The sequence below is a fragment of the Sus scrofa genome, chromosome 8, assembly GCF_054392235.1.
Source record: "Sus scrofa isolate SSC_HxYL_T2T_F1_AM1 chromosome 8, Sscrofa_HxYL_maternal_Yorkshire_Landrace_v2.0, whole genome shotgun sequence".
NCBI lineage: Eukaryota > Metazoa > Chordata > Mammalia > Artiodactyla > Suidae > Sus > Sus scrofa.
The window spans coordinates 109,826,765-109,846,361 of NC_139390.1; the positions used below are offsets into that span (position 1 = coordinate 109,826,765).

The following is a 19,597-nucleotide window of genomic DNA, read 5'->3' on the forward strand; positions in this document are numbered from 1 at the left end:
TTATGGGAAATCTGTGTAATGTGGGTGCTCCCCTTTTTGTGACTTCAGTTCTTAGGGAAAGTATTTAAGTACAGATATTAAAAGGTTAATGCTATGCTGGCAATACAACACCGGGCAGAGTATGTACATGGGAGTGGCTGTTGCCTGGTGGGAAAGTTAGAGTTTGTACAAAAGAAGTGACTATACCAAGTTCTGTGATGTCATGTCCTTGCAAAATGAAAGCAGACATTCACTTAAAGGAAAAACGCAATTGGTCTTTTAAATTTTCATGAGTATTTGGATACTATTAAATGTAACTAAGGGTTCTCTGAAATCATTATTGAATAGAAATAGAATCAGAAAGAAAAAAATATATGTAATACTATTTATGGTATAAATATACACAGTTTATAGGTAATAAAAATATAAAATATATAAAACATGCTTTTATGAATAGAGAAAATACATGATATTTATAAATTTATACATATAGATAAAAACATTAAAATATATATAACATTTTTCAATTTAGTTTCCTTTGTCATTATATGTTCAAGAAACAACAGGAACAAGAATTGAGAGCAGTTTCTCAAATACATTTTTGTCACTGAATGAATATTATTTATATGTTAATGTCTGTAGTATAAGATTTTGAAGATAGATGGATTGTGTCCTAAGGTTTTGTTTTTCCTTTGTAAAACTGGTTTACAGTGATTATGATAGTGCTTGTTGCCCGTGGCCTTGATGCTGGATTGTAACAGATGGGTAGGATAGGTTACTGATTGGAGACTTTGTGTTCTGGAAATCATGAAGCAGGAGGAATGGGCAAGAGGCTTTGGGGACTGGTAATCAGATCTGAAGCCTTTGACTCCAGGGTCAGTGGTTGAGCTCAGGCAGGTTGTGAGAGACATAAACCATCCGTCTGAGGACCGATCCTTATAATGATGCAAAACTGATGGTCTGTGGTTCCTCAGTGGTACTTTCAGAGGATAAAGTACTTTATGCTTCAGCATAAAGGGAACACATTTGAGAACCTCCTTAAGCTTTAGGACTACTCTTGGGGCTCCCTGAGTGCCTGGCCGCCAAGCCCTAAGCCTGTGGCACTGGACTTGACCCAGGTCTCCAGCATCCCTGAGTATTCATACTAGAGGCAGGCTGGATCCCAGCCCCAAAACTCAGCACGTCAGTGGAGCCAATTCTAGAAGTTTTCTTAGGACTAATCTCAACATACCTTACAGCAAATTAATTTGAATTCCATTTAACTCAAACCCTTGTCATTACCATATATATCATATCTGTATCTGTATGTATCATATATATGTGTATACACACCTTTCTTACATGTGTAGTTTGCTGCTGCGGCTATTTCTTCTATTCAGTGAATGAACATACGTATTTGGTGCACAGTGCCGGTATAAAAAAAATGAACATTTTCCTGGAATGGATGTGCCTGACTGCACTGGATCTATTATATATATTTGGCTTTGTAGAAGCAATAGAAGTGAAAGAACTAAAATTAACATGTGTTTTTAGACATGTAAGCAGTGTACCAAGTCATTGTCAAAAAAATGACATTCCATCTACGATGTAGTATTCGTAGTCTTAACATGCAGGACAGTTTATCACAAAGTAATATGTGACTGAGTGCTTGAATTTTTGATTTTTTAAGTATTAAAATCTGTTTATATTTCCCCATTGGCAGGACATGAATTCTCCAACATCTGTCCCATTAAGGGTGCAGTGCCGTGGCTGCTGCCTGCTAGGTGTCTCTTCCTTTTTATGCAATACCATAATGCTTTAAAGCCCCAGGGATCTGCTCTGCTTCCCATCCCCAGCCTCATTGTTGTGTCTTGGGATGACCAGTGGATGTTTTCATCCCTGTCTGAAAAGAGGCCTTGGGAGATTGGTTCTGTACTTTATTTGAGAGGAAAGAAACTCATGCACTCGAACCCTCCCTGGGTGTATGGGCCAGATTGTAGCTTAGTTCCTTTATGTGAAAAGTAAGAATTATGCTAACTACGTCTTCTGCTAAGTGAATTATTTATCTGTCTACTATAGGAAAACCATTGCCCCTGCACTTATAAAAAGAGAGAACACATTTTGAAGAGACTGTACTGGCAGTTCTTATGTGAGCATACTCTGAAGGGACTGGTATCTCTACACCAATGAGTGTAAATAAGAACTAAAACAGTAAAACAAGATCAGTATGCAAAAGAATGTTCAAAATTGAGATCTGTGAATCCATCAGGTTCTCTGTGTCTTGGAATTTAGTAAAAACAAGGAAATTGCCTCAGTTAAAGGCCTTTTCTTTTACCTGTATTCTGAGAGAATGAGCTGGACAGTTTCTGAGTAAATTTGACAGTTTATCTCTGTCAAAATGTTCTTCCTTCAACAAAGCAAAAACTCACCTTCTTGAGGGAAAAAGCATTTAATTTGGCCTGAGCAAAACCTTGAGTCCTTCTTTCTGAAGCACTGCTTGTCTTCGTCCTTGTGCCCACTGGGATGGGGAGCCACTCTTCTCAGTGGGAATCATAGGTGTTTCTCCTGGAAGCTGAGTTCATTCGCCAATAAGAGCATAGCTGTGGCTCATTATACCTGGGGGAAGAGGAGGCGGCAGTTAGGCAGGGCTTGGGTTAGCAGTCTCTCTACTATTTAGTTATTGTCCTGTCAGGTGACGGCTGAGTGAATTTGGGATGATGTGTGTAGTTCCCTAGACGGTATCTAAATGGGACATTGCAGTGTGCTGTTATTCCTAAATTCAGGTGGTGCTGTTTAATAGAGAATCCAACTTGGCATTACCTTGCTCTTTGCCTCACTGAGGGGTTTCCTGGAATGTGGGACTTTTAGAGCTAAAACCAGGCTAATTGGGGTAAGTGGGGACAGTTGGCCATACCAATCATGGTTCTTGAGGCAAATTATTGAGACGTCTTTTCTTAAGAAACATACTGAACCCAAAATAATCAGAATCTGTTAAGTTAAAAAGTCACCACTGTAATCTAATTTGTTGCTGGTTACTGTTGATGATAGTAAGTCATTTTTTTTAGGGGTAGGAATGGTGTTTGCAGAAGCTATGAACTGTATACATCAGCCTGCTGGAGGCTGTGCATTACCTCCAGAGATGACAAGAGGTTTTCACAAAAAAACTCACCCATTTGTGAAAGGAGATTGAGCTCAAATTTACTTTTACTGAACAAAACTATATCAGATAAAAAGAGTAAGGTGTGAAGATGCTAATTTTATGAGTAAAAATAATGTTCTACAGTTACTTTTGGGATTAAAAATGTTAATGGTATTTCAAATTTGGAAAACAAAAATTTCCCCATTATTGTAATCTTTTTTTTTTTTTTTTTTTTTAAGCATTTTCTGCTAAACTTTTTGTCAAAACATTTTATGACTTGAGCACATTCAAATACAGCCAAATGTCTGCCAGGACAACTATGGAATCCTCTCCTGTGCAAATAGGCTGTTTTTTTGTTTTTTTGTTTTTCTTCAGCACTGTTGAGGTTTAAAAGGGGCAGGTTTATGCTGCTAGCTTCCTTCCATCTGTGCAGTGTGTTGATTCAGAGATGTAATTTATATTGATGATATGATTTCCTTTGACTTCTGCCCACTCCTTGACGGTTTTGTTTCACCTGCCCCTCAGGCATCACCTCTGTACACAGGTTGGCCTCAGGCAGAACAGGCCTTTCTCCAAATCCCCTGTGGACTTGCCTTCCCTTCAGTAATTGTAGTCATGTCACATGCTCCAATCTAAGCCCCTCACTGGAAAGGAAATGGAGTTGCCGTCATTGGCTTAGCCCAGCGGTTCCCAAACAGATCTGCATATTAGGATCTCCTTGGTATCCTTTAAAAATGCTAAAGCCCAGGCCATACCCCAGAGCAGTGCAGTCCTACTCTCTGGGAGGTGGGTCACCAGCATCAGCACTTTCTGAAGCTCCCCAGGTGGTTCCGCGTGCACGCAGGTTTGGGGGCCAAGGCCTAGCTTAATCAAGGTTCCCTGTTTTGGCTGGGCTCTGGAGTCACCTCTTCCAGAGTCCTTGACCAAGGGGAAGGGGTTGGCATGGGTAGGAAGCCACAAGGTCACTACAGACCCCAGCCTTGGAGTAAGAGAGCCTTCTTTTGAGTTCTGCCCTCTCTAACCACTTGTATAACCTTGGTCATATTTTTAAATAAGTATTTCCTCATTTGCTAAGTGAGAATACCTGGACCACATTTACAGTGTTGCTTAACAATTAGATGGGAAAAAAATCCTTAAAGGTTTCCAGCACTTTGCCAGCCATGAAGTAAGAAGTCTGTTCACACGCACCATGGTGGTAAAGTTTAAGTACTAGTAAAAGAAAGGGAAATAGAAATTACTACTGCTGTTGTAATTGCTGCTATTATAATTATTACTTGAGAGCATGGTGCACCAGATCAGAAGTTCTTGCTTCTGGTTGCACCTTGGGAGGGAGCTTTTAAGAAACTCCAGTGCCTGGCCACACCCAGACCAGCTGAATCAGTTTCTCTGGGGGTGGAACCCATACATGGATATTGTTAAAAAGATTCCTAGATAATTTGTGCAGGCAGGTGTGAAATCCACTGTGCTAGAGAATAGGAGAGTGAAAGTATGAGGAAAATTTTAGTTTGGTTGGTTTATCTGACTGTTCCAAATGGACCAGTTTGTGTCACCCTTGTTGATGCGAGCAAACAAGGCTTTTGAACTAGTTTGGGTGATTTGTTTGCCTTGCTTTATGCAAGACAAGTTCTGTCACTTCTGTGCTTTCGGTGACAGGATTTTCTTCCAGCCATGTCACTTACACATACTATTCTATGGGCCTCCAGAATGGATTAATTAAAAACAGACCAGGTGCTTCCTTATTTCTATTTAAAGCCTGTATACAACACTTCAATATAAAAATTATATTCTGTTTACTGTGCTTATTTTTAGTTTTCTATAGTGGTTTGTGCAGTATATATTCCTAGTTTACAGAAAGTGTGTTTTCCATTAGCTACAATGCAAGACCAGTTATGGATGTGTTATGTTGAAACCTGCTTCAAATATTCTCCTAGCTTTCTGTAGGCTTCCCTAAGAGTTGTAATTTTTAGGGGCATTGTTTACTAGGCCATGGGTATGTTTTGTCATATGCTGAAAGATCACACCAGCTATAAAAATAAGATGGTGAATAAAAAGCCACCAAAACTATAAACATCTGTAAAAGAAGTTTTCTGGGCAAGGCTGCTCGTTAGAGGGAAACGCGGTGCAACTTGATTGTGTGCAGCTGGTGGCACCCACGCTTTCAAAAACAGGGCCATTAAGAGGAACTGTTAGATATACAACATGCTGTCCTGTGGGCCATAGATCTGTCCCCTCGGCTGTGTGTAATTGCAGCCATGGGGCCACACTTGCAGACCCTCCTCTAAATTCCACCTGCAATTCTGTGGCAAACTGGATGTTTTATGGAGCGAGCTTGTCATCCTTTGGTTGCAAAGCTAGTGTTACTAAGAGAATTAGTTGGCTCCTAGGAAAAATCTGGAAATTTGAGCATGGGCTTCACAGTCTCTGCCACACCAAGGAGCACATGTCACGGCTGACCTCTGGACGATGGTCAGAGCCGCTGCAGGATGCTGTCAGGAGCTCACTTTTATTCCTGGAGGATCTGTTCTGTGAAGTCCCATGTGAGGTAGAGATGCTGACCCAGTTACTCGGATGACCCCATTCTACAAGAGCACAAGAAACCCCCTGCTCTGCACCCACATCTGAACAAACATCCTGGGCGTGGTGGGCTGGGAGAGATAGGAGTTGGCTTTCGGAACTCTGCTGCTGGCCAGGCTGCATTTTGTGACTGACAACAGAGCTGGTCACTGGAGCACTGTCCTCTGAGGCAGGGTTTCTTACTTCTGAGTTGGCTTAATATTTACACAATCCATCTTCCTGATACTGAAAATGATTCCTCTAAAAAAAGATAGGCTCTTTGAAGCAGAAGGAGAACAATGATGTTTTAAGTTGTAAAATAACATGAAAACAATTCAGAAAAGCCTTTTAGGGAGTTCCCTTTGTGGCTTAGCAGTAATGAACTTGACTAGTATCCTTGAGGACGCAGGTTGGATGATGACCTTACTCAGTGTTTAAGGATCCGGCATTGCCATGAGCTGTGGCCATAGGTCACAGATGTGGCTCGGATCCCAAGTTGCTGTGGCTGTGGCATAGGCTGGCAGCTGTAGCTTTCATTCGACCCCTAGCCTGGGAGCTTCCATATGAATTTCCATGTACCCTTACCCAGGTTCCAACAAATGTTCATTCATTCCTCGTTTTTTTTTTTCTTTTTTCTTTTTAGGGCCGCACCCAAGGCATATATGGAAGTTCCCAGGCTAGGGGTTGAATTGGAGCTACAGCTGCCAGTGGCAGCCACAACCACAGCAACGTGGGATCTGGTCCACATCTGTGACCTACACCACAGTTCACAGCAATGCCACATCCTTAAACCATTGAGTTATTGAACCTGCATCCTCATGGATACTAGTCAGATTCTTTTCTGCTGTGCCACAATGGGAACTCTCAAATATTCCTTCTTTATCCATTTATAACCTTCCCACCACATCCAGCTATATGTAAAACTTTGATTTTGTTAAACGTGGAATTTAAAATGATAGGTAATTCAAGGTTTGGGTGTAATTATATTTTAGAATTGGTTCACTTAGATGATAAAATTGAACCACGGATATCCTGTCATCAAAGATACTAGACCATTGATTTTCAAGGTATGGCCAAAAAAGTACCAGCCCACAAATTCTTTATTTCTTGTCTGTGATAAGTACAGAAATTATGAGGAAGTGTTTAGAACTTTTATAGCATTTTGACATTGCTGCACATCTAGTGCACAGTCTTTTTTTTTTAGTAATTCATTTTAAATACATTTTATAAAAGTATCAGTAGCACATTGGGAAAAACAGTCTTTCACTGCAGATAGTTCGAGAACCATTCTTATGTACTGTGCTTCTGTGATTTTGCCACTTGGGATACATTTGGCAATGTCTGGAGATATTTTGAGTAGTCACAACTTGGGTAGGGGTGCTTTTGACATCTAGTGGGTGCACAGGACAAAGCCCCAAAACAAATAATATCTGGCCATAGATATCAGTATTGCTGAGGCTGAGAAACTCTGCTCCCGGCCACTGCAGAGCTCTGTGCCCTGTCTAAGGGAGGTCTGGCAAATGGGTCTTGCCAAAGGGCAGGCTAGAAAGAGACTAAGACTCTATATATGATCTTTCCTTACACTCGAGGTACCATATTCCACTTTGGAAATTGGTGAGATATTTTGCAGATGGAAAAGTTTGGAGGGTTAAATGACTTGGCCTGAAATCCTTTAAAAATATAATGTAGCCCTTTTAGTTCTAAGTTGCCCATTTCACCTCTGCCAAAGTTTGCAATATGTCCCACAGGAGAAAGTCAACCAGTGCTGTAACCGCTGAGAAACTAGGAAACTAAAAACTTATAAAATTTTTGTTTATTTAGAAATTTCATATTTAAGAAATTATAACTTAAGAAAAAGAAATTCATGCACATAAATTCATAGTTTATATTTAAGAAATTTATGAACCTCTGCTTCATGAGGTGTTTTGAATTTTCTATTAAATTTAGAAATAGGAAATGATCATCTGGTAAAAGCTATTGTTTTTCTGAACTCTAATAGATAAGTATTAATTTCTTTAAAATACCTTAATCTAGGGAATTCCCGTCGTGACGCAGTGGTTAACGAATCCGACTAGGAACCATGAGGTTGCGGGTTCGGTCCCTGCCCTTGCTCAGTGGGTTAACGATCCGACGTTGCCGTGAGCTGTGGTGTGGGTTGCAGACGCGGCTTGGATCCCGCGTTGCTGTGGCTCTGGTGTAGGCCAGTGGCTGCAGCTCTGATTGGACCCCTAGCCTGGGAACCTCCATATGCCACGGGAGCGGCCCAAGAAATAGCAACAACAACAACAAAAGACAAAAAAAAAAAAAAAACCTTAATCTAGAAAAAGCAATCAAATGAAATTAATTTGTAACAAAAAATAACTTTTAATTCTAACAAACTTCCTGTGTGTGTGTGTGTGTGTGTGTGTGTGTGTGTGTGTGTGAGTGAGTGAGAGACAAAGAGACTGTATTCATTTGATTCCTCGTTAGTGAGTTTGTTCCCTCAAATTGTATTTGATATCCAAGTTGCTCACATGGAAGTTATTTTATTAACAGCAAAGACAGTCTGGTCTTGTTAGAGCTTTAAGCAAGACAAATAGCAGAAAGGTTTGTCCGTCAAGTGCATTCATGTAAGACACAATAACCAAGGAGCCGATGTTTCACTTACAAGTTGAACCCAAACTCGTTGCGAACTGTGTTTGTGTATATTCAGAATACCAGTCTTCTCCATCCTCATGAGTCTGTGTTCTTTTAATTGCTTACTAATTTTCCTTTCTTAATTGTATTGGGTTTAGGCTACCGCTGCCACGAAAGAACTTCATTCGCTGTCTTCCTGACACCATTTACACTGAACTCTGACTACAGAGGTTAAGGCCCACTTGTGATATTTTCTGTTTCTATTTGACGAATTGGTCAATGACCTAATGTGAAAATAATCATAGGAAATCTTCAGATTATGTATCTGCAGCATGTGGATTACCTAGGCATGACCCATTCTTGTCTTTGTTAGTCCGTGAAATGGGAGGCCTGCTTCTTTTCCTCCTGGCAAGAAATTCATGACTAAACTACAAAGAAGCCTCTGATAAATTGCTGTTTCAAAGAACATATTCAGATCCCTTAAAGATGTGATTTTTTTCTACAGAGCCCTCTCAAATGATGTCGAAAGTTAATTCAGTTTCTATTGGCAAAAATCATAATATTTGAAGTTTCTGTTCTTTTACTAGATGGGCATTAGCACAAAAATAAGACTTTTTATTAGTGACATCACAAGTACAGGGTCTAGAGCTCTATCAGTGCTACCTTCTGAACAGATTCTGCCAAATGCTGTTGATTAAAGCTAGGCTGATTAGACTGCTGATGAATTCCGCCTCTGATGGATTTCACAGTTTAACTGACAAATAGATTGCCTCCGTTGAGTAATGGTTCCCCAGTTATGATGACAAAGACAAGCTATTTGTCAGTTAAACTGTATAATCACTCAGAAACAGAATTAATCAAGAACCTAATCATTTTGTCTCTAGTTAAATCCAGCTAATGAGTTAAAATGTGTAATTTATACCATGCATTCCACTCTGAAACAGTGTTATAAACAACTTCCATAATACTTCATTGAAGCAGATTTTGTGCCCGGATTAAAGATTTCATAATAGAAAGAGGAGAAGTAATGAAGTTAGACGCGATTAATGTTAAAATGATGATATTGTATGTGTTCTTTGTAGGGGCAGGGTGGTGGGGCCTTTGGAAGTCCAGCGGAATCCAAACATCCTTGGAAGGCAATTGATAGCTCAGCCTCAGGTCCACTGCCTAACCTGGCAGTAAGAAGCCAAAGCCTATTATGGCTTCCTAAGCTTCCTCTGTCACACGGTCCCTTGCTATGTCAACTGCTAGATACCTGACCACTATCATCCTAGTGAACCTCCTGGCAAGGGTAGGCAGTGAGGATTAGAAGTTGAAGTACCCTTACACACAGGCATGGTTTCTTCTGCACTGAGAGGTTAGGAGTGTTCTAGAGGAAGAAAAGATTTTTTCACAGTTTTCAGAGAAGGAAAATGACCAGGTGCAGGTGTCTGTAATACTGTGCTCTGCACCATTCAGCTTACTCTCTATGCCCGACCGTGTTTACCATGTGAAGGGTGGCATTTCTTTAACATGGCTGCTTAGGTGTAATGGAAGAAATTAGTAACGAAGGGAGATGAGGATTTCCTTTCTGAGAAAGAAAAAATGCATTTATTTCCTCATATTTCAGTTTATTTGATTTTCTTAAATTTGAGATGAGCGACCCAAGACCTCCTGGCCCTTCCTCTGGTATAAGAACTCTTTTCTGGAGCAGGAATGCTCTAACACTTGCTCTGGCACCATTCATTATAAATTGAATCTCTTCAAGGGTGGGTATTAAAGGTCCTTTGAGGGGCACTGCAAGGCAGTCTGACTAGTGTCTGCAGAAATTAGATCCCTCCTTCTGATGACTTCAGGGAAAGTGCGGACTCTGTAAGATCCAGAGATGAAGGAGACAGACAGACATTTGAGGGGCAGACATGGCTTCTTCTTACTGTACTTTGCTATGGCCTGAGGTCTCAGAGTGCCTTTCTTTCTAGACTGACAGGGAAGTGTGATTGTGGGGTCCTTTGTGAGCTTATCTTAGGGAAAAACCCCCAGGAAATCTCTGGCTGCAAATGATTCTTGGTAGAGAAGAGGGAGTCCAGGCAAATACAAATGCTTAATCAAATGGGTCCCTGTTTCAATTATGATTCTCAAATTTTCTGAAGTAGAGGAAACTTTCTAACAAAAATTTAACCTCACTTTCCTGCCAACACACACATAGAAATGCCTGATGGCTGTTGCACTTTTAGCATCTTGTGGAGGAACATAATTAAGTGAAAGTAATATTAATTTAGTGGCAGTTGTAAATGAATATATATTGAATTAACCACCAGTAGTATCTGTAAACATTTGAAAACTATCAATATGTGGGTGAGTTAATGTATTAAGACATTATCCATTCAATACAAGCCAAAGCATAGTACACACTTGGGATTTTACACCTCTAACTGTAAAGCCCCTGTGCCCCTCCAGAATCTGTATCCTGGCTGGGAACCTTTGAGTACCCATAGGGCCCTCTCTGGGATGCTTTTGCCTGGACAGTATCTCCTCAGAGGAAGTTTAGGAATGAGTGAAGGGGATTTCTTAACTGGTGATGCTCAGACCTTGCTTTTCATTGCCTTCCCTTCCCTGAAACTACTCTTAGGATGTCATTCAGCTAGTTGGTCCTGGCTTAGGTGGTTCTCTGCCAGACATTTGCCTGTCATTGGCAGCTGCCACAGTGATGGGCCTTTCATCTCTTCATAAGAGCTGGTTTTACAGATAAATTATAGGGATAAAAACTTTCCTTTGTTTCTTTTAATATACATAATATTTTATATGTTTTTAAATTTTAAAACATTTGGATATAATGAAAACCTAATAAGTAGTCCTAGGAATTCCCAGAAAATTTCTGATCTAAATACTTAGATCATTACTTTCCTTTTAAGTTTTTTTTTTTTTAAACTCTGTAGTATTTGAAGAGATAAATTTTAAGAATAATGCAACATGCAAAAAGAGATCATGTTGATTCAAACTATAGGGGAAAAGGCAACCACATTGTATTTCTCAGACTGCCAAGCAAACACAATTACTTTTTTCTGTTGATTGTAAATAGTCAATTAAAATATATTTTTCATGTTCTGAAAATTATCTGTACAATTACTTCCATTTCTGGCAATATGACAGATTGCATATCCTGGAAAAGATACCCTGTACAAAAACACCTATCAGCGCTGGATGAAATAAAGCAAACAGCTAATATCTGAATGCGTAAAACAAAAATATCAGTGATCTCCAGGAACCAACAATCGAACTGAAACCTGACTGCAGAGTGAGAAGGTCAAATTGAGGGTGCAGCCCCTTTGTAGGGTGATTACTGGTTTCAGTAAACTGAAGGCTTGATTTTTAATGCTGATGGAAAAGGAGGCAAGCTCTGGGTTCAGGTTAAAGGGCAAGATGGAACCATATCCCACCGTAATCCTGGGACCCCAGAAAGGCTATGATCAAACTGAAATTGGATACTAGAAATAATCTATTTTTGGCAAACAGATACTTGGGACATTTAACTGTCTTGCAGTAACTGCTGGCTAGAGAAAGTGTTCTCCTTAGTGTTTATAACCACAGTCCATCCCTCAAGTGTATTTGGAGTTCAGACTTAAAATGCTTGCCCAACCAGAAACCCCTCAGGCAAGAAATAAACTTAAAATGTTCTTTGATTGATAGCATCCCAGAGTGCCTGGCAGGAACAAACACAAATGCTCTCTGGAGGGACTCACCCTTAAGCGGGGCGTGGGAGAGGGAGGTCACAGGATTTTAACAGCTAAAGCCAACTGAACATGATGAGCTCATGATTCCAAATTCCAGAAACACCCAAGGAAACAAGAGCCATGAGCAGGAGACTGGAGAATTCATAAGAGCAGAACTAGACTTCCAAAGCAAATAGATTAATGATTTATCAGATGAAGAAAATTGTATAAATGCCTAGAATATTTTTAAGTAGACATAAGCAATATGAATAAAAAGTAAGATTGTACCAAAAAATAAAGCATAATTGAAAATAACCAGACAGTTCTAGAAATTAAAAATTCCTAATGGAAATTAAAAACTCACATGATCCTATAAGGTAGTTAAGTTATTCATACCTGAAGAGAATTGATCAGCTGATCCTAAAGAAATTACATGGAGTGCAATACAAAAAGATGAAAATGGTAAAGACAGGTTAAGAGCCATGAAAAATAGGAAGATATGCCAGGCAAATACTAATTTTACTATTTTCCTATTTATGAGATATAATTGACATATAACATCATATAAGTTTTAAGGTGTGCCAGTGTTGATTTGATACATTTGTATTTTGCAGTATGATTACTATCATCATGCTAGCCAACACCTCCATCATGTCATGTAACTATCATTCCTTTTTTGTGGTGAGAACATTTAGGAACTAGCCTTTTAGCAACTTTGAAGCTTACACTAGAGCATTGTTGATTGTAATCACAATGCTGTGTGCATTAGATCTCCAGAACTTTTCACGCTACCTCTACAAATCTGTACCCCTTGAATAACATCTCACCAGGTCTCCCAACCCCCTGCAAACACTGATTTTAAAAAGCTTTTATAGCTGAATGAATACCAAATTAATTATAAGGTAAAAAGGATTATTATAGGTAAAGACAGTCACTTTGAATTAATACAAGGTCTCATTTTCTAGGAGCATAATAGTTTTAAACTTACGTATACTCATCAGGTACCTAAGGAGAGTCTCAAGATTTGTGAAATACAGTGATAGAATTACAAAAATATTTGGGATATTGGGTTGTAAAATGGTTGATTCTCTTTGTAGAGCTACCTGGCCATTCCCAGGAAAGTGGAAGCTGCAGTCCCACTTCTAGACACACATACCAAAGAGAATCATCTCCTGTATGTTCAAGTATATACATTTACAAGATTATTCAGAGCAGCATTATTTGTAAGAGTGATGAATTGGGAAAAACTTAACTATCCTTCACTAGGGAATGTGTATAAGCAAATGATTGTATAGCCATTGAATGTAACAGTGTACTCACTAAGCATGAATGACAGGAACTACGTGTGTTCACAAAAATGTTCTATTTCTCAAGTCTAGCCAGTGGGTATATGAATGTGTGTTTGATTATGTACATACTGTTTTGTAGGTGTGAAAAATTTTGTGGTAGTCTTTTTTTTTTTTTTTTTTTTTTTTCCACTTTTTAGGGCCGCACCCATTGCATATGGAAGTTCCCAGGCTAGGGGTCAAATTGGAGCTGCATCTGGCCTACACGACAGCTGTAGCTACATGGGATCCGAGCCACGAGCCACGTCTGCAACCTACACTACACCTCATGGCAATGCCAGATCCTTAACCCACTGAGCAAGGCCACGGATTAAACCCGCATCCTCATGGGTACTAGTTGGGTTTGTTACCACTGAGCCACAACAGGCACTCCTATAATAGTGTTTTAAATCCTAGAGAGAAAATATAAATAGAAAATGTAATATGAAATTTAAAACATATACACACTACCTCAATCCAAAAATGTATCTATAACAATATTTTTGAAGCTCTATTTGAAAAAAATCTCATTGCAATTTTACTTCAAGCAAATCTTTTTATCAATGCACTCTTTGGTAACTGGCCAGCTATTTTAATGGAACAATGTAAATTAACTTATTTTGCAATTTACTCTAAGCTAAAAAGATGGTGATATAAGGTTCTGGTATCAAAGATGGTTAAGGAATTTGGACATTTTTTTTTCCTTTTCTTATGGAGATATTTCTTTTCCTTAACAGTCTATGACCAACCATAAAAAAAAAAAGTAATTTAGATTTTATAAAAAAAAAAAATCCTACCTAGGAAAAAAGATTAGACAAAGAAATGAAAATATTCAGATCATAGTTGAGTCCTAGCTTCTTAAACTAACCCCCCAAATCTCTCAGAAATTTGGTTGTGAAGTTTTCATTCCCAGCAATTCCTTCAAGGCAGTGAACATTCATTTTGCGTCATCTAGACTAGGGGTCCCACACTGCCTTGCTCCACGATGCCCTTACAGCACTCCAAGACCCAGAGAAAACCTGAGTTCAGTAAGTAGTTCACAGCTATCATACAGAATCTCACTTTTCCACAGATGGGGCTGCATCAAAATAAACGTAGTGCAGTCTAACATCAGACCTGTGAACTACTGTAATTTTAAGACTGCTCAGCAAATTTTGAGTTTTGCTGTTTTCCCCTGAAAATTTAAAGTAATTCACCGCACCCTTGTGAATATGTGGCAGCACCTTTCAGAAGTAGGTAAAACACCCTCCTACACACACTTTACTAAGGAGGGCTCTGCATTGACTCGAATTCATGGTGGTCTATTTTCACTGACTGCAGGAGAAGCCATACAAGTGCTCAGAGTGCAGCAAGGCCTTCAGCCAGAAGCGAGGCCTGGATGAGCACAAGAGGACGCACACGGGAGAAAAGCCGTTTCAGTGTGACGTGAGTTTGGCTTCCCTTTTCTTTCCCTAGTGTCTTCTAGTAACCTCCAATAATGGAGGGGTGGGTGTGTCGGGGGTGGGTGGGGCAGTGCTGGTCTGTGTCTATTAATGCCTTGTACTCTTCCTACCTTCTGATTGTATAATCCATGTAACCTTCTGTTTGTATAATCCATGTAACCACTTTGTAGCAATGTCCTTAATCCTGATTTACTGGTAGCAAATGAACTCTGATTTTCTTTAAGACATGATTGTGCTCTGTTTTAATGCATGCGAGTTGTTCTTTCAAGGTGTGATTCTAGGCAGCTTTCAGGTGTCTGTCCAAGTCTTTGACAGGTTAATGATAGTTAAACCAGAGATTTAACCTGGTCATAGATATTATTTATTTTGTTAGGGCCAAACAATGAATTTCTAAAACATACATCGACTCCTTTGTTTAAAAACACACTGCTAATTGTTTAGATTTTCTGCTTATGACATTTGGAGTGAAATGAAATTATGGACATAGTTGTTCACATTATTTATGAAAAGACAGAAGTACTACCATTGTCAATAAAATTAATTGGATTGTTGATTAATTTAGACAAATAGTTTATCAAATGAACAGTGTTACCATTCTCCTATGTAACATTAACATTTGACAGAAAATTGACTGAGGTGTTATGGAAAACACTTGGGTTCTCATGTCTAACACAAAAATAGCAACAAAAGAGTATTGATGTAGCTCAGTGTAAGAAGAAACATTCAAGTTGTCATGTGTGAAACTGCACAGTACACAGCTCTTTTTAAATATTGGAAACTCAAGTACTCAGTCCCATTGACATAACCCAAAGGATAAAGGATGGAGTGAGGAGTCTATCTGAAAGGAAATGCACAAACATAAAATGTTTTCCTTGTCTTGCCATGAAACTTTGGTGGTAAGGTTAAGGCAACAATCTACTCCCAGTGTGCCTACTCATAAAAATACCTTTTTCAACAGTGAACTTCTTTAAGGAGAGAGCTACTTGTAGAAAAAGAAATGTACACATGTAGAGCTTCTATCCTGAACTGGAGGTACAGCTCAATTTAATAATTTAATGAGTTGAACATTCAATCCATCAGTGCTTTTATTGGAAGCTTTTTTATAAAAGCAAAACTTATTTAAATTATTTAGTTGTACAACTACACAAATAAGTGATGGAGATAGAAATTAAATATCCACTGTGTATGGACATCTTCCTGCCATCATACTCAACCTTTTATTTGAGTATTTTGTTGACTACTTCCTTAGATTAAACAGGACCATGATGTTATCTTTTTTTAATTATCTTACAAGCATGATTTTTTTCTATCTACTTCTATTCCATTTCCTTCTATCATACATTCAGATCTCTAGGAGCCTTATCTGCAGTCCAGACTGGTCTTTTGAAGAGAGATCTAAGTTTAATGCCTGCGAAATGTCCCTGACAGCCTGCTCTGTTGTGAACTGTCTAGCTGTTCCTAAATTTTGTCTTCCTAACCTACTAATTCCAGAGAAAAGTCATCCTTTCTCACCCCACTTCCAGTCTGTCTTCCTAAATATTCTCAAATTCAAATCTGTTACTATCTCTCAGTTTCTGTTCCCACTAGAGTGCACAGCCTGGACTCTCACCTCACTATTTCTTATCATATCCACTCTCCTGTGTATGTGTTCTCCACTCTGCCAAGGTGATTTTTCTTTAAAATTGAAATGAAATTCACATAACATAGTATTAACCATTTTAAAGTGAACGGTTCAATGACATTGACAACATTTGTTCATTTGAAGTTTTTTTTATATATATCCATACAGAGTATTATTCTATAGTTTTCCTTCATTGTAAAATCTTTGGCTTTGGTATCAAGGTCACACTGGCCTCACAGAATGAATTAGGAAGTGTTCCCTCCTCTTCTATTTTTGGAAGAGTTTAAGAGGATTGTTTTTAATTCTTTAAAATCATTATGGTCTTTATGCTTTCTTTTTATTTTATGTTTTAATAATCACTTATCTTTCAATACTCTGCATTTTCTTTGCACTGATAGATACTTAGTTTCCTGAGGCAGAGATATGTTTCACAGCTCTGTCTTTTATTCCGCGTATCTTGCATACAATATTCCCTCTGCCTAGAAAGTCCTTTTCCTGTCCTGTTCCCAATGTCTACATAGAGATAAGACATTTCAGTGGTACTTGAGCGGAATTTGAGCAGAATTGTAAAGAAGAAACTGATATATATCTACCTCAGTTCTTGACAGTTTTCCTCAGATGCCATTCACTGGTCAGTACTACTCTTAATTCCTTAGACCCAGTCATTCCATGCCAATGCAGCTCCTCCAGTGTGCCAAATACCTTAAGCTACTACCTACACAGTTGATGACTTCCAAATCTTGCTCCTGCCTTGATCTCTCTTCTGAACTCTAGGCAGATAACTATGAGCTGCCTGTAAGACATCTCCTCTTTATCCCAGAATTAAATCATGATCTCCCCTTCTCAGTTTTTCAACATATTCCCTTTAAACTACCCATCTCTGTAAGAACTTCACCGTCTCCAAATAGCCCAAACCAAAGGTCAGAGCCTCTTGTTAGACATCCCTTTTTCCGACCAATAGCATCATCTAGTTGAGCTTCTCTTGTTGGAAAGACATAGTGATACATAGTTTGTATATATGCTCTCTGATTTCACCACAGCCCAGAAATACATAGGTGTTATTTCCACCTATAGGAAGCAGTTGAGGCTCCCTGGGGTTGATGATTTGCATGTCATTCACTGCTTATAACTGGCCAACCACGGATTCCAGGGATCAAATACATGTAGCTTCCTCTCAGCCCCCGTAATTCCTGACCTCTTTGCTTCTATATATTTCTCACACCTCTCACCGTCTCTGAATTTCCATTGCCACCTTCACTTCTCTGTCTCACTCCTTAACATCAGTGCAGTAGCAGATCAGATTGGCTCTATAAGTAAGCTGGGAGAATCTGAACAGCTGCCAGCTTCATCTCCTCGAATAATTCAGTAGCTTCTTAATTGATCTCTCTCCTGCTATATTTGCTTCTGACAGTCTCTCCCCAACTTAACGACCCAAAATGATCTTTCTAGAACTTGAGTCAGATTTTATATGTGTGTGTGTGTGTGTAGATGATTATATGTGTTATATTAGTCTCATTTGCTCAAACCGTCAGTGAATGTCCATTTCATTTAGAATGAAAACCAGAGTTTTACCAGAGTTTGGAAGTCCCCATATGATCTGCACCCCGCCCCCACCTCCTGCCCCAACCTGTCTCACTTCACCCCTGCCTCCACCTCTCTCCAGCCACATGGCTTCTTTGCTGTTCTTTCAGATGCACTAAGTACACACCTAGGAGTGGTTCTTTGTATCTGCTGTTTCCTTGGCTTGGACACCCTCCCATGCTTCTTTCATTTCTTGATTCAACTTACTTCCTCTCTCATTTCCATTACTTTCTTAACCCTCACCCCATAGTCATCTTCTCCTTTACTGTACTTAAAATATTACATATTTGTTGGTTTATTATTTATTATAAGCTCCATGACAACAGAGTTTTTATTTATTGCTGTATTCCCAGACCTAGAACAATGCCTGGCATGTAAGAGTCTTTACAATAATATTTTTAAAGGAATGAATAAATAACCACTATCGTAGTTTATGTCCAGATCATTTCTGGCTTGGAGTGGAACCGTAATTGGCCTCCTGACTCCAGTTGCATACCTTTTGCCTTGCTGACTGAATTAGACTGTAGTTTTCCACTCCTACCACTTGCTGAATATACATTCTTCCAGTTTCTTCTTATGATTACCAGGATCTCCCCAATTTGGCTCCAGCCTTTAACTTCCTTTTTAAGTTTCTCCTCTAATGATGTCTCATCTTCAACCTTAGTGAATGTCTGTCATTCCCAACCTGAGCCTAGCCCTTTACTTCTCTGTACTTTTGTGTTTCTTCTTCTCTCTCCCTGGAATATTGTTCCCCAGTGTAGGACATGGTAACCCTTGTGCATCCAGGAAGAGTTCATTGCAGCCTCCTTGGTCCCTGCTTAGCATTATGTTCGTGGCATTACAAGTACTTCTCAAGACTGTGGACTTCTACAAGGGCAGGGCAGAGTGCTCTTTGTCATTGTGTTCCTTCCAGAAGTGGTAGACACATTGTATGTGATAAATATTTGTTAACTGAGGATGTCTGTACAGAATCCCATTATTATTTCTCAAGTACTTTCTGGTAAACATGTTTCACTTTATTTTAAAACAAAATCAGTTTGCCCCCAGCAAAAAGGAAGAATATGTTTTGGCATATGGATTAATACTAGGTTGGAGTAGATTGGAGCACAGGTGGAAAAAAAGACAAGGAAGTGCCCTTGTTTCACTATTGGAACTCCTTCTTGCTCACCCCTATTTTTAAATTGACTATAAACATCCCTTACATTCGTCTGATTTATACCGAGCATCCGTTTGAAGTCTCTTAATGCCTCCATTAAAGTTCATGAAAACATAGCTTTTAATGTCTAGGTAGTCAGTTTCACAGGTATGACATCAGCTACGCTCTACTGATATTTAATCCTCTCTCCTGGCCCTTGTTCAACAATCTGCTGGATTATTCCCCTCCCATCTCCTATTGGAGCTTCTAGGAGCCCTTAATTCTGAGCCATCACCAATGATTTCAGCATCTTGTCCACCTTCCTTGCCATTTCTCCAGCTTGCCGCTGCAATTCTCCCATGGTGACTATGTAAACGGACTTGGCTTTGTATCCCTCACAACACACTGGTGAGCTGAGCTGTCTGAGAACTTCCTTTTTTTTTTCCAGAGATTTTTATTTCTTAAAAATTGTGTCAGTCAGGAAAGTGGGGGAAAAAGTATGATGGGCTCACATATTTGCTGTTTAGAGTCTTTAATA

General features: G+C 39.2%; 1 protein-coding gene and 1 long non-coding RNA gene across 13 annotated transcripts in view; one reads left to right on the forward strand and one right to left on the reverse strand.

The window, feature by feature from the left end:
* PRDM5 (PR/SET domain 5) overlaps positions 1-19,597 on the forward strand; it is a 192,796-nt gene that overhangs the window by 169,905 nt on the left and 3,294 nt on the right. For all 12 annotated transcript variants that reach the window (XM_021101643.2, XM_084973071.1, XM_084973074.1 and 9 more), the window contains one exon: positions 14,601-14,705. In XM_021101643.2, coding sequence (XP_020957302.1) covers positions 14,601-14,705 — 105 coding nt within the window. The remainder of the gene's footprint in view (positions 1-14,600; positions 14,706-19,597) is intronic.
* The window catches only part of LOC106504732 (uncharacterized), an 832,408-nt gene continuing 813,175 nt past the window's right edge, over positions 365-19,597 (reverse strand). The window contains exon 8 of the long non-coding RNA XR_014813123.1: positions 365-2,574. This is a non-coding gene — a long non-coding RNA (uncharacterized LOC106504732). The remainder of the gene's footprint in view (positions 2,575-19,597) is intronic.